This window comes from Zalophus californianus, chromosome 10 (assembly GCF_009762305.2).
Source record: "Zalophus californianus isolate mZalCal1 chromosome 10, mZalCal1.pri.v2, whole genome shotgun sequence".
In the NCBI taxonomy this organism is placed as follows: domain Eukaryota; kingdom Metazoa; phylum Chordata; class Mammalia; order Carnivora; family Otariidae; genus Zalophus; species Zalophus californianus.
Window position 1 is genome coordinate 66,954,177 of NC_045604.1, and position 23,351 is coordinate 66,977,527.

Sequence of the window (23,351 nt, forward strand, 5' to 3'; positions counted from 1 at the left end):
TTTTTTCTCTCTGTTCTTTGGATTGAATAATTTCTGTTGGTCTCTTCTTAATAGATCACAATCCAGACTTCTAAAATACATTATTTGAAATGTTTGGTGATTCTTCTGCTATCTCAAATTTGCTCTTTACCTCTAGAGTTTTTCTTTTGTAGGTTCTGTTTGTTGAGATACCCTATCAAGTATTGTCATCTTTCTTTTAATTCTCTGAACATATTTATAGTATCTACTTCTGACGTCTTTGCTAATCTATCATTTCTGTCAATTTCTACTTAATACCTCTTTTATCCTGAGTAAGAGTCATGCCTTTTTATTTCATTACATGTCTAGTAATTTTTGGTAGAAAACTTGACATTTTAGATAACGATCGTAGTAACTCTGCCTTCTAATTTTTTTGATAGTTGTGTTTGCTTCAGTAACTTGTCTTGTGCAACCACTGATGTCTCTGCTCATTTTTTTTTATTCTTATATTTTTAAGCTTGGCTTCCTAGGAGTTGCACCTGTGTCTGTATAACTTAGTGATCAACCAGTGACTTCGGCAGAGGTTGTACTCAAGCATCTTAATAAGAAAGGCCTCAGATTAATCCTTGTGTGAGTTGGGAAATACAGACAAAGTTGGTGTCAGTTTTCAAGTGAACCTTAGCTTTTACTTTTTGCCAGGCTTGCTTACGTCTCCTCTACCCATTCACATAGTTTTCCAGTTAGCTAGAGATTTATGGAGAGCTTTCAGCCCTTTATGGCTCTTTAGTTTCCAGGATCTCCCTGTTCTGCCACTCACCTTAGCTAGGACTACACTTTGGGCTTACAAAACCGTGGGCTTCTCTTATTCGCTCCTGATCAAATCTACCACTTTTAACTGGCAGGGTCACAGGTTTTACCTGTTGGTCCACCTTGAGTCTGCTGCCTCTGGCAGTCACACTCCTGTTTCATGACCAGCCGTTCACTAGTAAAACAATTCTTACCAACCAAGGTAGTGGTGATGGTGGGGGTGTAAATGGCCTCATGCAAAAGGCCACTGACTTCCCTTGTCCTTACCTGAAGCTTTAGCAGGTTTTTAACAGTAAATATTTTTTCTTTAAATATTTACTTATTTATTTGAGGGAGAGCGTGAGGGGAGGGGCAGAGGGAGAGAAGTAGACTCCATGCTGAGCATGGAGCCCGACGCAGAGCTTGATCCCACAACCCTGAGATCATGGCCTGAGCCGAAATCAAGAGTCGGTCGCCCAACCAACTGAGCCATCCAGGCGCCCCAAAAGTTAATGTTTCGTAATTGTTTTTTGCATTTGGTCCATTTCCAGAACCCTGAATTGGTTGTCTTGGACAATCACAGTCCAGGTGCAGTACATCACCTCTGTTAGTATGGGAACAATGGGAGCACTCCTGAAATTCTTTTGATAGTTGCTTTGAAAGTCCTTGCGGGCAGGACTTTCTAAGGATCGCAGTCTTAGGCCTGCTGTATTAATCTTTTCTGAACATCATCCTGGTCTTTTTTTGGTAGTTGAACTGCTCCTAGTGTTTCACTTGAGTATAATAGCCAAAATTCTTCTGTTGACTTTTTCAATTTGGGGTTTAAAGCAATGATTTAAAAATATTTTCCCCTTCGTTGCCTATGTGGCTCAGTCAGTTAAGCATCTGCCTTCAGCTCAGGTCATGATCCCAGAGTCCTGGGGTTGAGTCCCATGTCAGGCTCCCTGCTTAGCTGGAAGTCTTCTTCTCCCTCTGCCACTCCCCCCTGCTTGTGTGCTCTCTCTCTCTCTCTCAAATAAATAAAATCTTTAAAAAATAAATTTTCCCCTGGTAGATATATGATTTCATTCGTTTATCAAATTAGCGATCATCATTTTTTTTAAAAGATTTTCTTTATTTGGCAGCAAGCACAAGCAGGGGGAGCAGCAGAGGGAGAAGGAGAGGGAGAAGCAGGCTCCCTGCTGAGCAGGGAGCCCAACGTGGGGCTCGACCCCAGGACCCTGGGATCATGACCTGAGCCAAAGGCAGAGGCTTAACCGACTGAGCCATTCAGGCATCCTGCGATCATCATTTATAGTTGTAGTTTAAAAATTTTGTTGTTTCTCTAAACCTAAAATGAAGTGCATCCTTTTTTTGAGACTGGAATAAACAATAATGCTATACTTTCTACATTTTAAATTAACATGCTTGGAGCAGTTTTGACAATTTGTTATATCTTCCAAATATCTTAATGCCTTTTTGTTTCTTTTTCCCAGCTCGATTACGTGGTGTTCATGATGGTCTCTTCACTGGACAAATAGATGCTGTGGACACTTTTAATGCTACTTATAGAGTAACTTTTGATAGGGCAGGGCTTGGAACCCATACCATCCCTGACTATGAAGTTCTTGTAAGTATTTCATAATACACTTGTGTCTTATGCCTATTAAATATGTTACATGGGGTACCTGGCAGGCTCAGTCAGTAGAGCATGTGACTCTTGATCTTGAGCTTGTGAGTTCAAGCCCCACATTGGGTGTGGAGATTACTTAAAAATTTTTAAAAATCTTTTTTTTTTTTTTAAGATTTTATTTATTTGTGAGAGAGAGCATAAGCATGGGCAGCAGTAGGCAAAGGGAGAAGCAGGCTCCCCGCTGAGCAGGGAGCCTGATGCGGGGCTCGATCGCAAGACCCTGGGATCATGACCTGAGCCAAAGGCAGATACTTAACTGACTGAGCCACCCATGTGCCTCAAAAATTTTAAAAATCTAAAAAAAGAAAAAACCACAAAGCAAAAAAAACAAAAAACAAAAAACAACTGTGTTGTGTAGAATTTTGTACAGACTGTATTTTGTGATAGAATCAAGACTTCAGGTCATGGAGGAAGAGATCCTTTGGAGTTCACAGGCCTGCCTCCTAGGCCCCTAGACTAGAACTCTACTCAAGTCTTCAACATTGTCTAGACGTGAACATCCCTCCATTATACCTTACCCACACACCATTTTAGTGTGACAGAGCTGATCACTCCTCACTCAATTATCTTGGGGAATAAGCAAAATGACACTTTCATTCCAGCTGTGTTGTTAAAGTATGGTCATCTTGCAAAATGATTTTAAAAGTATGAAGTAACATCTTGCACATTAGGATTTGTTCTCTTGTTTTATCCTCAGAATTATGCAGGGTGGCTTTTAATTACTCTCACTTTTTGCATGATGAAACTTAAGACATAGTACATTAAGTGGCTCTAGAGCTGGTTTCATGGCAGGCTGAGACCAGAATCCGGATCTTTTGAATTCTTGAATCAGTCCTTTAAACTACTAGGCCATTATTTCACGATTTCATGTCTGATTTAGCAGTGTCATGAGAGTTATGCACCTTTCTAATAAGTCAAAATAATTTTGAGAACTAAGACAACTCTGCAATCTAATAAAGTTTTTAAAAAGTTGAATGATGAACTTTCTTTTTTTTTAAGGTTTTAAAGTAATCTCTGCACCCAATGTGGGGCTCAAACTCATGACCCTGAGATCAAGAGTTGTATACTGTACTGACTGAGCTGGCCAGCTGCCTCAGTAATGAACTTTATATTTTTTTGTTTTATTTTTAAAAAAATTTTATTTTTATTTTCCAAAGATTTTATTTATTTGACAGAGAGAGAGAGAGCACAAGCAGGGGGAGCAGCAGAGGGAGAGGGAGAAGCAGGCTCTCTGCTGAGCAAGGAGCCCGATGCGGGACTCGATCCATGAACTGAGCCTTTAAAAGTTCAAAAGAAAGACACTTAACTGACTGAGCTACCCAGGTGCCCCAATAATGAACTTTTTATAACAGAATTGTTTGCCACTAAGCATTATGGAAATTTTTAACCTCCCTTTTTTCATTTTTGTTATAAACTTGATTTTTAAGGTTTATGACCTTACAATTAAAAATCAAAATTTCTTGGGACACCTGGGTGGCTCAGTCGGTTAAGTGTCTGCCTTCGGCTAGGGTCATGATGCCGGGGTCCTGGGATCAAGCCCCACGTCGGGCTCCCTGCTCAGCAGGGAGCCTGCTTCTCCCTCTCCCTCTGCCTGCCGCTCCCCCTGCTTGTGCGCTCTCTCTCTCTGTCAAATAAATAAAATATTTTTAAAAAATAAAAATTTCTTTATCTCCTTAGTGCAAATATAGAAGAATTTTCTTTTTCTGATACGTACTTTTTAAAAATTAAGGCTGTTTATTGTGAGGCGTTCCTTTTCAAACATACTTTTTAGAGAGGAGAAATAGAAGAGAAAGAAAATTTGGACTACATTTGTAGACCAAAGTATACCAACCTTAAGTGTTTTTCCTTAAAGGATGCAACCTTTCAACCTCCCCTGTCAGGAAAGGAAAACTGCTTTTCCAGTTCATTAACGTAATTTCCTTTATGAGATCATCCAGATATTCCTCTACAGCTAGGTAAGAGTGCACTGTAAGTGCAGTAGGTAATATTGAGCCAGCTTTTAGCACACAGCAAGCACCGATAGTCATAGGACACTTGAAGATTAATCTTTCAGGGCGCCTGGTTGGCTCAGTCGGTTGAGAGCGCCGAATCCTAACCACTAGACCACCAGGGAGCGTCAGGCTCAGTCGGTTGAGCATCTGCCTTCGGCTCAGGTCATGATCCTAGGATCCTAGGATCGAGCCCCACATCGGGGAGCCTGCTTCTCCCTTTCCCTCTGCCCTTCCCTCCCACTCCTGCTTGTTCTCTCAAATAAATAAATAAAATCTTAAAAAAAATTAATCTTTGATTTCCTGTTTCAATCCAGTGGTCTTTTTCTTTTCTTAATTCTTCTGTTTTGTGAGTTCAGCCTTTGATAGCGAAGTAGTATTTTCATATTCTGACTTACGTTTTAGGCCTTTGACCTTTGTAGGATAATAGATTCTGTGATAAATCATAGCTCATGAGTTGGTGCCTATCTCCAGCTGCAGTGTCATGTTTGTAAAGCTCAGATGGTCGGTAAAGTTCTTCAAGACTTGTGGACTTTTCTCTTTTCTCAAAGAGTAATGAGCCTCATGAGACGATGCCAATTGCTGCCTTTGGACAAAAACAGCGGCCTTCTCGATTCTTCCTGACTCCACCACGGCTACATTATACTCCCCCTCTCCAGTCACCCATTACAGTAAATACTATTTTTTAAATGTCGGCAGTAATTTAAATGATTATTATGAGCGTGAGTAATGTTTTTATGAAATACACATCTATTACAGCAACTTCAGGAGGTAGCTACATTATTTTAAGTTGTCAGTTACTAAATAAAATAAGTAAATTGTTGCAACTCTGGAAATATTTTCCTTTTTGTAAGATTTTTAATGTAATATTAATTAGAATCGGATTTACTTTTTATCTAAAAATAAAATACTTTCTTTTGAACAGTCAGTGGTTAAATGATTTCCCTTTTATTCCCATAGGATAATGATCCTTTACTAGGACAGTCACCTTGGAGAAGTAAAATTTCTGGCTCTGACACTGAAACGTTAGGTGGTTTTCCAGTAGAATTCCTTATCCAAGTGGTAAGAATTGCTCTCACTATCTTGGCTTGCTTATGAAGAAAACTCAACATCTTTTGTGTTAATTAAAATTGAAAATTTTTCTGACCAAATATTTTTACCTTTTTTTTTTTTTTTAATCATTGTGTTCGTTTTAAGAACCCTGTTATTTCCAGCAAAGCTTGAAAATAAAAGGGTACCTGGGTGGCTCAGTCAGTTGAGCATCTGACTCTTGATTTCAGCTCAGGTCATGATCTCAGGGTTGTGAGATCAAGCCCTGTGTCAGGCTCAGCAAGGAATCTGTTTGATATTCTCTCTCTCCCTCTGCCCCTCCCATCCACTTGTACTCTCTCTCAATCAAAAAAAAAAATTAATAAAAATAAAGTAACCTTAAGGAAATAAAAGTTATAACAGCCAAAAAAGACAGGTTTTTTTCGTTGAGCTCTTCTTGGGTTTGGTTCTTATTTTGCTATGTTAAGGACTCTAACATTACAGCATATACTCTGTCAAATCTGAATGGTTAGCTGTTAATAACTTGTGTAAGTACAAAGACCTTTTTTTAGTGACCTCAGTGCGTCCTGCAATTATCAGTCAACTGAGTAGTTACGATGCATTGGCTTGCTAACTAGTGATAGACACTGAGAAATATAAGCCTCACCTGAAACAAGTGTAGAATTATTATGTAGAACAATATTCCTGAAGAGGCTGACTCATCAGAATGTAATGAGCTGTTCACTTTGAAAATTAGATTAAATCAATCATTTACTTTGAATCATAGTCTAATAATGTTTCATTTCTTTTCCTGTTTTGAAGAGAAAAACTGCTTTGGCTTGGGGTAAGAGTATAAATAAAAATATTTCTAATATAATCCATTAAAATATTCAGTGTTACCACTTGCAGTTGATGTTATTTTAAGGAAATATTTTATCATTTGGTTGCAAATGTGTAGCATTTTGTATTCCTTGATCATACGTTAGTGGTTATCCTTGCAATGCAGAATTTCTTTTGCCTTTTGGCTTTCAAAGATAGATATTTTTAGATGAAAAGTTGAAATTATGAACAGAGCCAAACTTTATCCTCTTCACAAATAGGACACTTGTTTTTTAAAGAAATACTTTCCTTTAAATAATAGAGGTAAAAACAAAGCTAATATGACCTATTTTGGGTGGGTGGGTGGGTGGGTGGGTGGGTGTGTGTGTGTGTGTGTGTGTGTGTGTGTGTGTGTGTGTGTGTGTGTGTCACCAGCAGAGGGAGCCAGAAGCTAATTACTACTACAGTACCTCTGAAGTACTAATATTTTTACCGGTGTGTGTGTGTGTGTGTGTGTGTGTGTGTGTGTGTGTGTGTGTGTGTGTGTGTGTGTGTGTGTGTGTGTGTGTGTGTGTGTGTGTGTGTGTGTGTGTGTGTGTGTGTGTGTGTGTGTGTGTCACCAGCAGAGGGAGTGTGTGTGTGTGTGTGTGTGTGTGTGTCACCAGCAGAGGGAGTGTGTGTGTGTGTGTGTGTGTGTGTGTGTGTGTGTCACCAGCAGAGGGAGCCAGAAGCTAATTACTACTACAGTACCTCTGAAGTACTAATATTTTTACCGATGCTGAAATATTTGGCTTCAGTGCTTAATTTTAACTTCAAAAACTGGGTATAAAGCCTAGTTAAAACACTACTTTCATTATTGTTTTAAGCTATCTAAGAGGTAAAAATAAAAGTTCTTTTATGTACTTGTCTTTTATAATATGTAAGGTTTTATGAAACTCAAGTTGCTCTTGTTAATATTAAGCTTTGAAGTAGATGTGTGTGTGTGGGTTTTTTTTTTTTAAGTAAGCTCTGTACCCAACATGGGACTTAAACTCACTTTCTGTTCTTAATATTTTTTCCTTGTGACAAAAGAAGTATTAAAAATTTTTGCAAGTTTCGGGTCGCCTGGATTGCTGAGTCAGAGAAGTATCAGACTCTTGATTTCTGCTCAGGTCAGGATCTCAAGGTCTTGAGATTGAGCCCTGTGTCTGGCTCTTTGCTCAGCAGGGAGCCTGCTTAAGATTTTCTTCCACTCCCCCCTCTGCCCCTGCTTACCCTCAAAAAAAAATTGCAAATTTCATAATTCATAGTTTACAATGAATTTTCTTCTTGAGGAAACTTTTTATTTCCTGGGGTTAGGGAGTTTGAGGAATCTAAAGAGACTGATCAGCTTTCTTCAAGACGACTCAGTTTTGAAAAGAATGAAAAGGAAACAGCTGAGATTTTTTATCAGGAACAAGCAACACCACGCTAAGTAGAAACAAAAAAAGAACAGTTGTCTTCATCCCATCTTGTACTGCTTCCATCTCTAAAGAATGACACATATTTCCATAAAAATCCAACAATTTATAAGAGAAGGGAGACCTGTCCCCAGCTCTGGGCCTGCTGAGCACTAACTACAGTCTGTTCCATAACAAGTATGGGGCATATCTTACTAACTAGGCCCTCTGCCTGTATCAACTTAGGCCAATTCTTAGGGTTTTTTATTATTGAAAATTTAAAGCACATAAAAGCAGACAGAATTGTTGACTGCTCCTCTGTGTACCCATCATCGAGCTAGAACCTGTTCTCAGCAAACCCCTGGTTAGGCCTATTTCATCTGTCCTTCCACCTACTTTCTCCCTTTTGCATTATTTGGAAGCAAATACCAGACATTGTATCATTTATTTGTAAATATTTTATTACATATCTCTAAGAGATAGGGCTTTTTTTTTTTTTTTAAGAACCATAACTAAGGGACACCTTGCTGGCTCAGTCAGAGGAGCATGCGACTCTTGATCTTGTGTTGTGAGTTCGAGCCCCACGTTGGGTGTAGAGAGTACTTAAAAAAAAGAAAAGGAAAAAAAAATAACTATAATACCATTATTACATCTAAAAAGTAAACAGAACTGCCTTAATATCATCAAATGTTGAGTCAGCATTCAAATTTTCTAGTTGTCTCTTAACCATTGAATGCTCTTTTCCCTGTACAACTTGTTTGAGAAACTGGATTATTTGTCCAAAGAGCCTCTGACAGTGGGTTTTACTGACTGAATCCTTGTGGTATCATTCAATGTGTTCTTTTATCTTTTGTATTTCATGTAAATTGCTCATTGGATACAGAAGTTTGATTAGATTTGGGGTTTTTATTTTGTTGGTTATTTATTTTATGTAACTACTTTTATAGGAGGTTTTGTGTTCTGATAGACCCATGCTATTTTATGTTTTTTATATAAACTTAGCTGCCACTGATTATCAGTGCCTAGATCCAGCCATTCATTAGGATTGTGAAATGGCACTGTTCTTGTTCTATCATTCCTCTCCATTTACTAACTGAAATAGTCTCTTTTTTTAAGATTTATTTATTTATTTATTTATTTTTAGAGTGAGAGAGTGGGGGTTGGGGTGCAGAGGGAGAGAGAATCTCAAGCAGACTCTGCCCCGAGCACAGAGCCTGTCTCGGGACTTGATCCCATGACCCCAGCAGAAATCAAGAGTTGGACACTTAACCGACTGAAGCCCCAGGTGCCCCGGAAACAGTTTTATAAAGAAAAGCTTCCCCTAACCTATTACCTGGTTACCTAATGGTATAGTTTGTGTAGGAAAGGCAGGATAAACACGTGATTCTTTCTCTTTGTCTTCCAGCTTATAAAATAATGAGTTTGGTCACTGGCATTCTCCAGTAATGGTTAATTTTTTTTAAGTGTCTGTATGAACTCGTTAATTTGAACATATTTGTACTTCGGTCCATCCCAGTGGTTATTCTTACTGGTCCCTGAATGGTCCCACATGGGCCAGTGAAAGCTTGTTCAGACTGACTCCTGGGTCCTTTTGACATGTTCTGGTTACAGTGGATTTTAAGAAAATATTTTTCTGCTAGCCAATCAGATTTATTTTTTAACATGCCTTTGCTATGTTTATTTATATTGAAACACTAAAATCTGCTAAAATATCTTAGTGAAAAATTGGTAATTTGATGTTTGTTATACCTAAAGGCCTCTATTCCAAAACATCTCTTTTTCTTTGTCTGTAGACCAAATTATCAAAAATTCTCATGATTAAAAAGGAACATATCAAAAAATTAAGGGAAATGAACACAGAAGCAGAAAAATTGGTAAGGACATTTCTCTTTTTATTTGTCTACTTTTAAAATGGCGTGGACTTCTCTAACGAATTAAAAATATTTTATGGAAGAAAACCTTGAGATAAATGATAAAAATGTTATTTTTAAATCCTCATTTGCTATCTTTATTCTCTTGTTATACCGAACACATGCTAAGTAAATTAGCAGTGCAGTACAGTTCATTACCCCAGACCTCATTATGCCACTGACTCTCCGGTTGGATAGGATTAATGAGTGGGCAGGGTTCTTGACAGTTTGTGTGAACGTAGAATCCTAGCCCTGGTGCCTTGACTAAGGGAGTCATGTTAACAGAGGTTATTAAAAGTGATTCAGAATAAATAAATCAAGAAATATATAAGTTGGCACATTCAGGTAATCTTGACAGTGCTTTATATCCTATTCTATTAATCTAGTCAGTCCAAAAATACGACAATTTTAGTCATAGGAGAGAATTATCAGAGTTTTTTTTTTAATGTAGAAAATATTCACTAAGAAAGTTTTTGAATTGTACTGAAAGTCATAACTTGCTTATGGATTTGTAGGATGGCAAATAGATTCCATCCCAAGTACCGTCTCCAAGTGGTTGCAAATGGCCACATGGAGATTTGAAAGTAAGAGAGAACTCATTCGCTAGACCCGGGCAAGCGCTATAGCTCATTACCAATATCTGCCTTGAGCGCAGGACTAGGGAGTCATAGCATCAGTCATCTCTAGTGCGTGTGGGCCAAGAGGTAGATAAGGGATGCCTAGCTGAAAGAGGAACGGTCTTCTTTTAGGATGATGGAATTTTATCTGAACTTGACTTTGAATTTTCTAATTTGAACCTCCATTGTATGGAATTGGAAACTGGAAGACCAAAGATGTCAAGGAATTTCAGCCTAAGATCATCCTGCTATTTAGTAGTACAGATACCAAAACAGGCTTCTTGGGGTGCCTGGGTGGCTCAGTTGGTTAAGTGCCTGACTCTTGATCTCAGGTCTTGATCGCAGAGTCATGAGTTCAAGCACCACATAGGGCTCCAAGCTGGGCGTGGAGCCTGCTTAAAAACAAACAAAACAGGCTTCTTGGTCCCAGCTCAACTCATTTAGGCACACTATGAAAACAGTATTGACAGATACACAGACTATCAAAGATAGCAAAAAGTTAGCCATAATGTATTGCCATTATACACCCTAAACATAAAAATGTATATATTTGCTTCTTTCCTACTGGACTCTTAATTCCTTTCTTGATTTCTAGCAGTTCTACTTCTACCATTTTCTCTATGTCTTTTCATTGCTCCCCAGCAATGATCTCTTCTGATCATTTTATCATCTCTTTCATCTGTATGCATAGTCTAATTATGTCACTTTCGTATCACTAGCTAGGACTTTGCCCTGTGTCTGGGTTCCACACCTTAAAGTACTGGGCTTGACTTAGCCTGGTTAGTATTATCTACTTTTTTTTTTTTTAAGATTTATTTATTTATTTATTTGACAGAGAGAGAGAGAGACACAGTGAGAGAGGGAACACAAGCAGGGGGAGTGGGAGAGGGAGAAGCAGGCTTCCCGCGGAGCAGGGAGCCTGATGCCCCAGCTCGATCCCAGGACCCTGGGATCATGACCTGAGCCGAAGGCAGACGCTTAATGACTGAGCCACCCAGGCGCCCCAAGTATTACCTACTTTGAATAGAGGCCTGATTTGATGTCGGCTCGGCTCTTGGCATGTGAGAATTTTGTAGAAGTCTAGATGGCTTGATATGTTTTATTATTTGTTTTATTTATGATTAAAAACAATTCCCATTATAAAAATTCAAATATTGTAAGACTGATGACAACAGTTCTTTATAGTGCCTTCCCCATAGATGAATGTTACTTAGCTTAGTATATGCTATAAATGTTTATATGTTAAGCATATGGACTTCTTCTTCTATGCGTGTACTGTCCTATATGGTTTTGAAAATTATTTTCTAAAAAAATTTAATTCTGTCATTATATTAACTTAATTCAGTCTTTAAAAATTTCTGTATTGTGCCATAATTTAGTTTATTAATAGGTATTTGAGTTATTTGAGTTATTTTTGTAAAATAGTGCTAAAGGGGCGCCTGGGTGGCTCAGTCGGTTAAGTGTCTGCCTTCGGCTCAGATCATGATCCCAGGGTCCTGGGATCAAGTCCCACATCGGGCTCCCTGCTCTGCGGGGGTCTGCTTCTCCCTCTCCCTCTGCTGCTCCCCCTGCTTGTGCTCTCGCTCTTTCTCTCTCTCAAATAAATAAATGGAGTCTTAAATTAATGAATGAATGAAAGGAGGAAAGAAAGAAAGAAATAGTGCTAGAGTAGGGCGCCTGACTAGCTTGACCTCAGGGTCATGAATTTGAGCCACACACTGGGTGTAGAAATCACTTAAATAAATAAATAAATATTAAAAATAATAAAATGGTGCTATAGTAAATATCCTCATCTGTATAGTTCTGTGCATTTGTCTGTGTCTGTAAGATAGATTCTTTTTTTTTTTCTTTAAAGATTTTATTTATTTGACAGAGACACCGAGAGAAGGAACACAAGCAGGGGGAGTGGGAGAGGGAGAAGCAGGTTTCCCGCTGAGCAGGGAGCCTGATGTGGGGCTTGATCCCAGGACCCTGGCATCATGACCTGAGCCGAAGGCAGACGCTTAACAACTGAGCCACCCAGGCGCCCCTGTAAGATAGATTCTTAAAAAGTAGAATGGTGGGCGCCTGGGTGGCTCAGTCGTTAAGCGACTGCCTTCGGCTCAGGTCATGATCCTGGAGTCCCGGGATCGAGTCCCACATCGGACTCCCTGCTCAGCGGGGAGTCTGCTTCTCCCTCCGACCCTCCCCCCTCTCATGCTCTCTCTCTCTCTCATTCTCTCTCTCAAATAAATAAATAAAATCTTAAAAAAAAAAAGAGTGGCTGGGTCAAAGTATATGAACATTTTAAAGATTTAATGAAACTTCTAGTTTAAGGTGGTAGGCTGAAAACATGTTTTCTTCCTATCCCCTACAATTTCCCATAAAATAAGATGTACAAATAAATAAATAAAATAATGGAAGCAGACTGTTTAATAATGTATGCAAGATTTTAAAAATTGTCCATGTTGGGTGAAACACAGCTGAGATGGAACATGGCTGAGAGTCTGCACGTTGGAACCCTAAAGAGGCTCCAGGCCCAGAGTTGCACATTTGATGGAGGAATGCAGAAGTGAGGTGCACCACTTAGAGGAATTGATTTAATGTCTGTTTCCTCATTTTCCGTTTTCATCCTAGTGACAGAACTGGGTAAATGTGACATTTACCGGGGCACCTGGGTGGCTCAGATGGTTAAGCGTCTGCCTTCGGCTCAGGTCGTGATCCCGGGGTCCTGGGATCGAGCCCCGCATCCGGCTCCCTGCGAGGCCGGGAGCCTGCTTCTCCCTCTGCCTCTGCCTTTGCCTTTCTCTCTCTCTCTGACTCTCATGAATAAATAAATAAAACATTAAAAAAAAATGTGAGATTTACCCAATTTAAAAAGAGAGAAGGAAACAGATTCTCCAAATGGAATTTGAATATGGAATTTGGGGGAAATTTAAGGCTTCTGCTTTTAGTAATGGTAGACTAGGTAATTTGGATTAACCTTTCTAATCCAAATAGTTGACAACAACTATTTCCTCTGGAATAAAATATAAAAATAACCCGCTTGAAGACACTAGAGCATTAACTAGATCTTAAAGAATTATAGATAGATAGAATCTGGGAAAAGAAGTAAACTCAGAAGGGGGAACCTGGCATTTAGCATTGCTTTTTTCTTGAGGGGTTTTCCACACTTCCAGAAAAGGTAGCTGAGAAACTGAGTGGCATTCCTGAAAGGTATACAAGGAGAGGGAGGACAAAAATTAGAGTCCAGAGACCACCAAGCGTTAGGGGAAGCTGGCAAACCTTCCATGCTCTGAGCTGGAACCCCAAAAGGCAACATTGGCCCAGCTTCAAATTCTCTCATCTCTAAAATGGAATTAAGGTGGTTATAAAACTTGAGACCCTTAAGTAGCCCACCAGAAGTAAATATTCTTAGTGGAACATAACACTATGCTAGGCCTCAAATTATTTCTAAACTTCTTAATATACAGTGTCTAACACGCAATTTTATTTCTTTTTTTTTTTTAGATTTTATTTATTTGACAGCAGGAGAGGGAACACAAGCAGGGGGAATGCAAGAGGGGGAAGCAGGCTTCCCGCTGAGCAGGGAGCCCCCCTAGGACCCGGGATCATGACCCGAGGCGAAGGCAGACGCCCAACAACTGAGCCACCCAGGGCACCTCCTGACACTCAATTTTAAATCTCAGACACGAGAGGAGGCAAGATAACCTAACAAAAACCAAAAGGAAGTATAGACAATTGGCAGATTCTAGATAGTGGAATTTTTTAGACATAGATTTTAAGTGCTCAATTTGTTTAAAGAAATGAGACAAAATTGAGAATTTTAGAAGTGAACTGGAGACAATAAAAAGGACCAAATGAAAACTCTAAAAGTAAACTACAACAATCAAAATTAAGAACTCAGTTGGAAGGTATAACCACAGCAGATTAGGAACAGTTGAAGAGAACTAGTCATTGAAAATATATCAGAAAATATCCAGAATGAAGCATAGAGGAAAAACGGAAAAAACAGAAGAGAAGAGAAATAAGGGACATAATAAGAGGTCTAACATGTATAAGGGAGTAACAGAAGGAGAAAAGAGATGATGGGACAGAAGGAGTATTTAAAGGCATAATGACTGAAAACATTCCAAAACTTTCAAAAAATAATAGACCACAGATTCAAGAAGCCCTGTGAATCTGAATGGGATAAATAAAAAGATAAGGACTCTAATGCACATGATCGTAAAACTGCTAAAAACTAAACACAAAGTAAAAAATATTTAAAGTACCCAGAGCCAGGGGCACCTGGTTGGCTCAGTTGGTTGGGCGTCTGCCTTCGGCTCGGGTCACAATCCCAGGGTCCTGGGATTGAGTCCCACATGGGGCTCCCTGCTCAGCGGGGAGTCTGCTTCTCCCTCTGCCTGCCGCTCCCCCTGCTTATGTTCACTCTCTCTCTCTGACAAATAAATAAATAAAATCTTAAATAAATTAATTAAATTAAGTACCCAGAGCCAGATGGGTACTGGGCAACAATTTGTTTGACATCTGACTTCTCCACAGAAATAGAGAACAGAAAATGGAATGACATCTTCATGGGGCTGAAACAAAATTGCTACCAAACTAGATTTCTATACTCAATGAAAGTTCCTTCAAGGTAAAGTATTATAAGGACTATTTGAAGACAAATTTATAGAATTTGTTACCAGAATAACTATACTAAAGGAAATAATAAAGTTTTTGTTCAAGCAAAAGAAAAAACTTGAGGGGCACCTGGGGAGCCCAGTCGAGCATCTGCCTTGGGCTCAGATCATGTTCCCAGGGTCCTGGGATGGAGTCCCACATCAGGCTCCCTGCTCAGCAGGGAGTCTGCATCTCCCTCCCTCCCGCCCCTCCCCCCTGCTTGTGTGCGATCTCTCTCTCTCTCACTTTCTCTCAAATAAATAAAAAACTTGAAATTTCAGAAGGAATGAAGAGAAAAAAAGGGATAAATATGTGGATTAATCTAAGTGATACTATATAAAATCATACCTCATGACATTCAAAATATAAAGAATTAAAAATACAATCCAACAATTGCTTATTGGTCAGAGAGTGGGGGTGTGTGTATACGTATAGACTTTGATAAATCAAGGATGTACATTTTAATTTCTTTTTTTTTTTTTAAAGATTTTATTTATTTATTTGAGAGAGAGAGAATGAGAGATAGAGAGCACAAGAGGGAAGAGGGTCAGAGGGAGAAGCAGACTCCCTGCCGAGCAGGGAGCCCGATATGGGACTCGATCCCGGGACTCCAGGATCATGACCTGAGCCGAAGGCAGTCGCTTAACCAACTGAGCCACCCAGGCGCCCTACATTTTAATTTCTGAGGCACCTGTTAAAATAATAGTAAAAGATGCATAACTACCAAGCTAATCAGGGGGAGGTGGTTAGGGAAATGGAACAATAAAAATATTCAATCAGTCTTAAAAAAAAAAAAAAAGACAAAGGAAAGAAAAAAATGACACCAAATAGGGACAAATAGAAGGGAAATAGTAAGGGCGCCTGGGTGGCTATATATATAAAATAAAATACACTCATTATGTTTCCAGACAGGAGGAAAAATGTACCATGGTATTTTTTTTTCTCCTGTCAGGGCATTGTCATTTAAACGTAAACCTGCAATTCAGGTTTACAGGATAAGAACAAGGCAAGAAGTATCAGATTACTGTAGAATAATGTTTGTTTCCCAAAGAAGGAAAAGGCATAAATCACATGTTTACTTAGTGAGAGAGTTGAAATTTAAATTGTTTAAAGTAGCAGGTAAGGGGCGCCTGGGTGGCTCAGTCGTTGGGCGTCTGCCGCCTTTTTTTTTTTGTTCCAATAAAAAAAATTTTTAATTTTTTATTGTTATGTTAATCACCATACATTACATCATTAGTTTTGGATGTAGTGTTCCATGATTCATTGTTTGTGCATAACACCCAGTGCTCCACGCAGAACGTGCCCTCTTTAATACCCATCACCAGGCTTACCCATCCCCCCACCCTCCTCCCCTCTAGAACCCTCAGTTTGTTTTTCAGAGTCCATCGTCTCTCATGGGCGTCTGCTTTCTGCTCAGGTCATAGTCCCAGAGTCCTGGGATCGAGCCCCACATTGGGCTCCTTGCTTGGCGGGGAGCCTGCTTCTCCCTCTCCTACTCCCCCTGTTTGTGTTCCCTCTCTCTGTCAAATAAATAAATAAAATCTTAAAAAATAAAAAATAAAAATAAAGTAGCAGGTAAAATGAATGCTGTTGCAAATTGTGTTGATTTTTGAAGAGATGCTAGCAACTAGTGGTATCAGAAGTATGTTCAGGAATGTTTTTGATACCTGTATTTATTACAAACAAATGGTGGAGCAGGATGGATTTATTTCAGAGTACCTCCTTTGTATTACATGTAACAAACAAACCATGCCTTTGAGTGGAATCCTCAAAAAGTAAACAGGTGTATGATCTGTGATTTGGGGATTAGTCTTGGAATGTAAACAAAATGTGGCAAATATCCTTAGAGACTGTGCCTGTTCTAGTATATTGATGTAAAATATGTATAGCACCTTGTAGAGTGGTAAAAATCAAATGCTATCTTTTAATCTTTATTTTTAAGATTTTATTTATTTATTTGAAAGCGCAAGCAGGGAGACAGGGAGAGGCAGCCTCCCCACCGAGCAGGGAGCCCGATGCGGGACTCGATCCCAGGACTCTGAGATCATGACCTGAGCCGAAGGCAGACGCTTAACTGACTGAGCCACCCAGGGACCCTGCTATCCTTTAATCTTAACATAGCTATTACTCATCCTGTTTTATACATTACTTGTGAATTGGAATTTTACAGAGTATTTCAGGGACAAATACAAATGATTCAGTTCCTTCTTTGCAGAAGAAAGAATCCCAGATATTATAATGTGAGATTTTATTTTTAATATCTACAGAACTATTCTTTTAAAAAAACCTTCAGAAACATAGCACTTCTTTCAGATTTATGAATTATAAATTTTCTGGGTATACATTCCATTTATTCCTTATAACTTTTTTCCTTATTTTTTTATGAAGCTTCAGGTTAATGACAGGAAACTAACTGAACATTTACACTGCTAAGCCCTAGTGTTTTTAGCACCAAGAAGGAGTGATTTTATCTACCTTATCTCCACCAGCCTCCACCCTAACAAATATTCAATTTTATTTAATTAACTTAATTCTGAAGTTGAAAGCTAAATTATGTTCTATTTTTACCAATGTCCTGATAAGTTTATTGTTTCTCGCCTCAAAGGACTGGGCATACTGCTTTGTTCAAAGTTTATTTTCTTATGGAACTTGCAAAGAAAATAAAATATTGGTCTGATGAAGTCTCCTTTGAATTTAGAAAGCTTAATTGTTTATCTTATACTTTACTCAGGAAAAGCAAACTAAAACCAAAGTAGTCAAAATATGAACTCAGATGTTCAAACTTTTATTTGTAAAGTAAAAGGAGAAATTACGTTAGCTTATATTAAAATGCTTAGTCACTTTTATAATCCAAAAAAGACAAATTTCTCAGTCATACACCTGAGACGTTTTTATGGAGTTCATTGAGAGTTGAAGCTTTTGAGCAAACTTTTCTAGGTCAAATTATATAGTATATTAAAGTCAGTGAAGGGCGCCTGGGTGGCTCAGATGGTTAAGCGTCTGCCTTCGGCTCAGGTCATGATCCCAGGGTCCTGGGATCGAGTCCCGCATCGGGCTCCCTGCTCCTTGGGAGCCTGCTTCTCCCTCTGCTTCTCTCTCTCTCTCTCTCTCTCTCTCTCCCCCTCTCCCCCTCCCCCCGCTATCTCTCATGAATAAATAAATAAAATCTTTAAAAAAAAATTTTAAAAAGTCAGTGAAAATTTGAGGTGCTTCATTTCAATATGCCAATATGAATATCTTAAAAATACACATACAGAGCATTCACAAACAAATTAATAGTGCATATGGTATTAAAATAGGTTTGAATTGCTTCAGCACTATATAAAAGTAGATATTGAACCAGTAGTCTAATAATTACTTTCCCATTTTGAAAATGTGTCTAGTCATACCTGGAAGTTAGTAATAATTCAAGAGTAGGAAAAGGGATCTATCCCTGAGAATTCTGTCTTAACCATGTTTAATACCTCGTATCAGTGGTTCTCTGGGTAATATGGTCTCTGTGCTTCTTCCCACTGTCCTGTCCACCACTTTGTAAGTTGGTTTTCTTGTCCAAAATATGTTGTCAGAATTGTCCCTGTCCTGTTCGATCCCAGGACCCTGAGATCATGACCCGAGCCGAAGGCAGACGCTTAACTGACTGAGCCACCCAGGCGCCCCAGCATTAGCTTTTTTAGAGGAAAAAAAAGAAGTGAATGGCAGACATCATGATGCTCCTAAGAATAGTCTTCTAAATAACAATAATACTGTTTTCATGCACAAGAAGTAGAACACTGAGGACAGACGACTTCAGTAAACTTCTGTTGTTTTGGAATAGTCAGATCTCATGTTAGATCACTGAAAGTGCACTGCTCAAAAAGAGCCTGGGTGGCTCAGTCGGTTGAGCATCAAACTCTTGATTTCAGCTCAGATCATGATTGCAGGGTTGTGAGATCGAGCCACAAGTCGGTCTCCTCACTGAGTGTGGAGTTGCCTTGGGATTCTCCCGCTCCCTCTGCCCCTCCCCGTGTGTGCTGTCTTTCTCTTAAAAAAAAAAAAAAAATCCTTATCAAAATCTGATTTTTGGGGCGCCTGGGTGGTTCAGTCGGTTAAGCATCTGCCTTCGGTTAAGCATCTGCCTTCGCCTCAGGTCAGGATCTCAGAGTCCCAGGATCGAGCCCCACGTCGGGCTCCCTGCAGAGCAGGGGAGTGTGCTTCTCCCCCTCCCCCTGCCCATGTTCTCCCTGCCCATGCTGTCCCTCTCGTTCACTCTCTCTCTTTCCAAATAAATAAATCTTTATTTAAAAAATCAGATTTTTTTTCCTTGCAGAAATCCTATTCCATGCCCATCGGCATTGAATTTCAGCGGAGATATGCAACAATCGTTCTGGAGCTTGAGCAGCTCAACAAGGACCTCAACAAAGTTTTGCATAAAGTTCAGCAGTACTGCTATGAGGTAGGTGATGTGTATAAATTTCCCCTGAGGGCCTCTGCTCCCCTCCCCCACTCTTTTATTTAAAGCTAAATACTGTTACTTACCTTCACATTTTAGAAAATTCAAACTACACCAACATCTCTATCAGGTCCTTTAGCAGAACCGTATTTTACTTACATTTTTACTCGTTATAGCATCAGTGTCGAAGAGTGCTTTACACACAGTCAGCTCTCAATTCTGTTGATTTTTGTTTCAATTACAAATGGTATTGCTCTTGGAAAAATCCAGAAAAATGATTACTCTTAAACTCTTAATTTCACAATCCCAAATACTGTATTTTGGTTTATTTCCCCTTAGTATTTTATTTTATTTTTTTTTAAGATTTTATTTATTTATTTGACACAGAGATAGAGAGCATAAGTAGGCAGAGCGGCAGGCAGAGGGAGAAGCAGACTCCCTGCTGAGCAGGGAGCCCGATGCGGGGCCCGATCCCAGGACCCTGGGATCACAACCTAAGCCGAAGGCAGACGTCCAGCTGACTGAGCCCCCCAGGCACCCCTCCCCTTAGTATTTCAGATAGATAGATAGAATGCTTTTTCTCACAAAGTTAGGATCATGCTGTGTATACAATTTTGTTTCCTCCTGCTTTAAACTTTACATTAGAACTATGGATTCTTGAACTTCAAGTATGTAGAGCATAGGGTTATTTGTGAATTTTTATCGTGTACATAAAATTATATTATATATATGAAGGCAGTTCGTGGTTTCACCTCGAATGTGATTTTTTTACAACAGGGTAAGAAGTGACTGAGATGAGTTTAGAACGCTCCAGCACTTGCATTTTTAGAGGTTTTATGTTCCCTGTGAGCCACGTCCATTTGTGACATGAGGTTCTTCAACAGTTAGCTCTTTATGACCCTAACCTCCTAGTTAGTCCCGAAGATCTGCCGTGGGCCATGTTAGCAATCTGTCCACCTGGAGCTGAGGGAAATGAACTGTGTTTGGCTGGAACTACACTCTGAGACTATTGCTCATTCCTCTAGCCATCATTATCATTTATTTTTATTTTCCCAGTAGTTGTCCTCTACATAGCAGTAAGCGTTGTCCTAGCGAATAGATTTCTCCCTCCTGACCAACTACTAAGCCACCTGACGCTAACCGAGCAGTCCGAGACCGCGCGGGACAAAGCTGACAACACGCGCAGAAGTGGGCTGCTCATCACTCTTGTTGTGTAATTTCAGTATGTACACAAGGCCTTTTGTGATAGGCCCATTTCCCCATGAAGTAAAATGATTTCATTTTCACAAAGCTCTTGGGGAAGTACAATATTGATTTGATTTGCTTTTTAAAGATAGATTGACTGAGAGAGAGTACGCATAAGTAGGGGCAGAGGAAGAGAGAATCTCAAGCAGACTCCCTCCTGAGCAGGGAGCCCAATGCGAGGCTTGATCCCAGGACCCTGACCTGAGCCGAAGGCAGATGCTCAACCGACTGAGCCACCCAGGAGCCCCTACAATATTGATTTTAAAATAAAAGTGTAAACAGTATGATTAAGCAATTCTATTTCTGATATATACCAAACAGATTTGTGAACTTCTGTTTACCACTAGAATGTTCATAGCACCTAAAAATAATTAGAATTTTTTTAAAGCATTAGAGAAAGGTGATTCATTGCAGCGTTCCTGGTATTTGCAAAATATTAGAAAAAACATAAATGCCCATATATAGGGAACTGGCTGAGTAACTTATGGTACATCTATACCGTGGAGTACCTTGCTGCTGTAAGGACGAACAAGGAAGCTCTCTATTTACCGATATGGAGTGATTTCCAGGCTGTATTAAGTGAAAAAAAATAAAGTACATGGAAGTATATATATTAAGTGTTTCCTTTGGAGTAAGCAGAAATATGTAAAAATAAAATACACATATATCCACTTAGTTTTCAAGAATAAACACAGGAAGGATAAACTAGAACTAATTTGGGGATCGGGGAGTGAGGGGAGTGACATTTCTCTGAGTGTTTGTTTCCTCAATAAATACAGATGAACTCCAAAATGGAGTATAAGTGGAAATAAACGAACCTAACGCTTTTTCAAAGGAATAACATAAACACTAAAGGAGACAAAAATGAATCCAAATAACCTAACTTAGTATTTTGACTCTATACCCTTAGTCTGAAGATAAATCAAACTTTAAATAAATAATGAACTCTAGTTAGTAAGGTTTTCACTCCTGGTGGTGTGGATTCGCAGTTCTGAAACTCTGCATTCTAGGCTGGAGCACATGAGTAACTAAGTATATCATGGATCGGGGAGGCCTGCCCTCTCACCTCTGGAGAAGGCAGTTATGAAGATGGGAGACTACAACAAACCCTGTGGTGTTGGGTTAGAATAGGGAGAATCGGTCTGATTTCGAGGTTCATTTTATTTTTATGACGTAGCTACGTGGGTGTGTGTGCGTGTGTGCAGGCGCACACACACACACACACGCTGAGAGAGCCCAGGAGCACACACCTGACGGCAGTGAGCCCCCCCAGCACTCGATCGTGGCTTCCAGATGCTGCTCTCCAATAAAAGGAAGCAGGGCTCCTTGAAAAAGAGACTTGATTCCAGAGGCCGGAACGTCTTCACTGTGCCCCCCAGCTTCCAGGAACGTGTCCAACAGGACCGGCGGGACACCGTCCCCACTGACTAGATCTGGGGCAGTTGGGCTTCAGCACAAGAGACTACACTCAGAGATTAGAACCCTTTGCGTAAAGTAAGAATCCATGAGTCCATACTAATATTAACTACTTAACCAATTAATTTTTAAGGGAAAGTTCTTAGAGTAAAACGCCCGCTAGCAACTGTGGGAGGAATGGTAGGGTGAGAGGAATGGCGCCTGGCAGCCGTCACCACAGGGACACCACACCCTGGTAAAGGCAGGGGTGCTCAGTAAAACCGGGGCTCAGAGGGGTCAGGACAGGAGCCTCCAAATCTCTCTTCACAAATTTTACTCATTCCAAAGGGGAAAAGCCCGTCCCGTGGGGAAATCTGGCCGACACCTGACTTCCTTAACCCAGTGATCGGAGACACCATGACCAATAATGGGACAGATCAGCATCAGGGGCCTCCTGACCGAGATGCCCTGAGCAAGAGCTCGGCATCACTCTTGTATTCCTCCCCAAAATGCATGACTTCAGTCTAATCACAAGGAAACAGACAAACCCATGTTGAGGGACAGTGGACAAAATAATTGGCTGGTACTCTTCCAAAATATCATGGTATTTCATGAAAGAGGAACTGTTCCAGAATAAAAGAATCTACAGAGACACGACAACCAGATGTCTCTGGCGGGGGGTGGGGCGTGGGGGGGACTTACATGTTGGGATGGTTGATGGACTGTACACATGCCCTTTTAGAAGAATATGGTCTTCTATCAGTGGGAAATTTCCCGGTTGTGACAGTTGCCCTGTGGGAATGTACTTCGGAAATGCAGACCGGAGTGTTCAGGGGGAAAGAGGCACAGTGTTTGCAGCTTATTCTCAAATAGTTAAGGGGAAAACATTACATCTGTTACACAGAGAGATCAAATGTTGCCACACGGAATAAACAAGAAACAGTGAATCTGGGTAAAGGGTTTTTAGGAGTATTTTTTCTATTCCTTTTTAGCAGTTTGAAATTATATCAAAATTAAAAGTTGCCAGAAATATAAAATCAAGAAAAGAAAACCAAGAAGAAACATTTCTTCTGGTGTGAGGCCCATTTTCATTATAAAGGCTAGTTTTGTAAACACCCACATCTGAAGACAGGGCACGAACACACAGACATCGTCTGGCCTGGTGACCGTACATCTCATGTTGGAATCCTCTGTTCCCAGCTCGCTCCAGACCAGGGCCTGCAGCCTGCGGACCAGCCCACGGACATGAGACGGAGGTGTGAGGAGGAAGCCCAGGAGATTGTCCGGCACGCCAACTCCTCCACTGGACAGCCCTGTGTTGAGAACGAAAATCTCACAGACTTAATCTCCAGGCTCACCGCTATTTTATTACAAATTAAGGTACATCTCCGAGAAAACATTCTCTTCATTTTGATACCTACACAAATTGCACTAATTTGTT

General features: G+C 39.9%; 1 protein-coding gene across 6 annotated transcripts in view; it reads left to right on the forward strand.

The window, feature by feature from the left end:
- Positions 1-23,351, forward strand: part of LIN9 (lin-9 DREAM MuvB core complex component) — a 62,456-nt gene that overhangs the window by 36,985 nt on the left and 2,120 nt on the right. For 3 of the 6 annotated variants that reach the window (XM_027611711.2, XM_027611715.2, XM_027611716.2), the window contains 6 exons: positions 2,220-2,353; positions 4,956-5,075; positions 5,365-5,466; positions 9,464-9,544; positions 19,148-19,273; positions 23,111-23,290. In XM_027611711.2, the coding sequence (XP_027467512.1) occupies positions 2,220-2,353; positions 4,956-5,075; positions 5,365-5,466; positions 9,464-9,544; positions 19,148-19,273; positions 23,111-23,290 (743 nt within the window). The remainder of the gene's footprint in view (positions 1-2,219; positions 2,354-4,955; positions 5,076-5,364; positions 5,467-9,463; positions 9,545-19,147; positions 19,274-23,110; positions 23,291-23,351) is intronic. The other 3 variants (XM_027611712.2, XM_027611713.2, XM_027611717.2) reach the window with 3 other exon arrangements.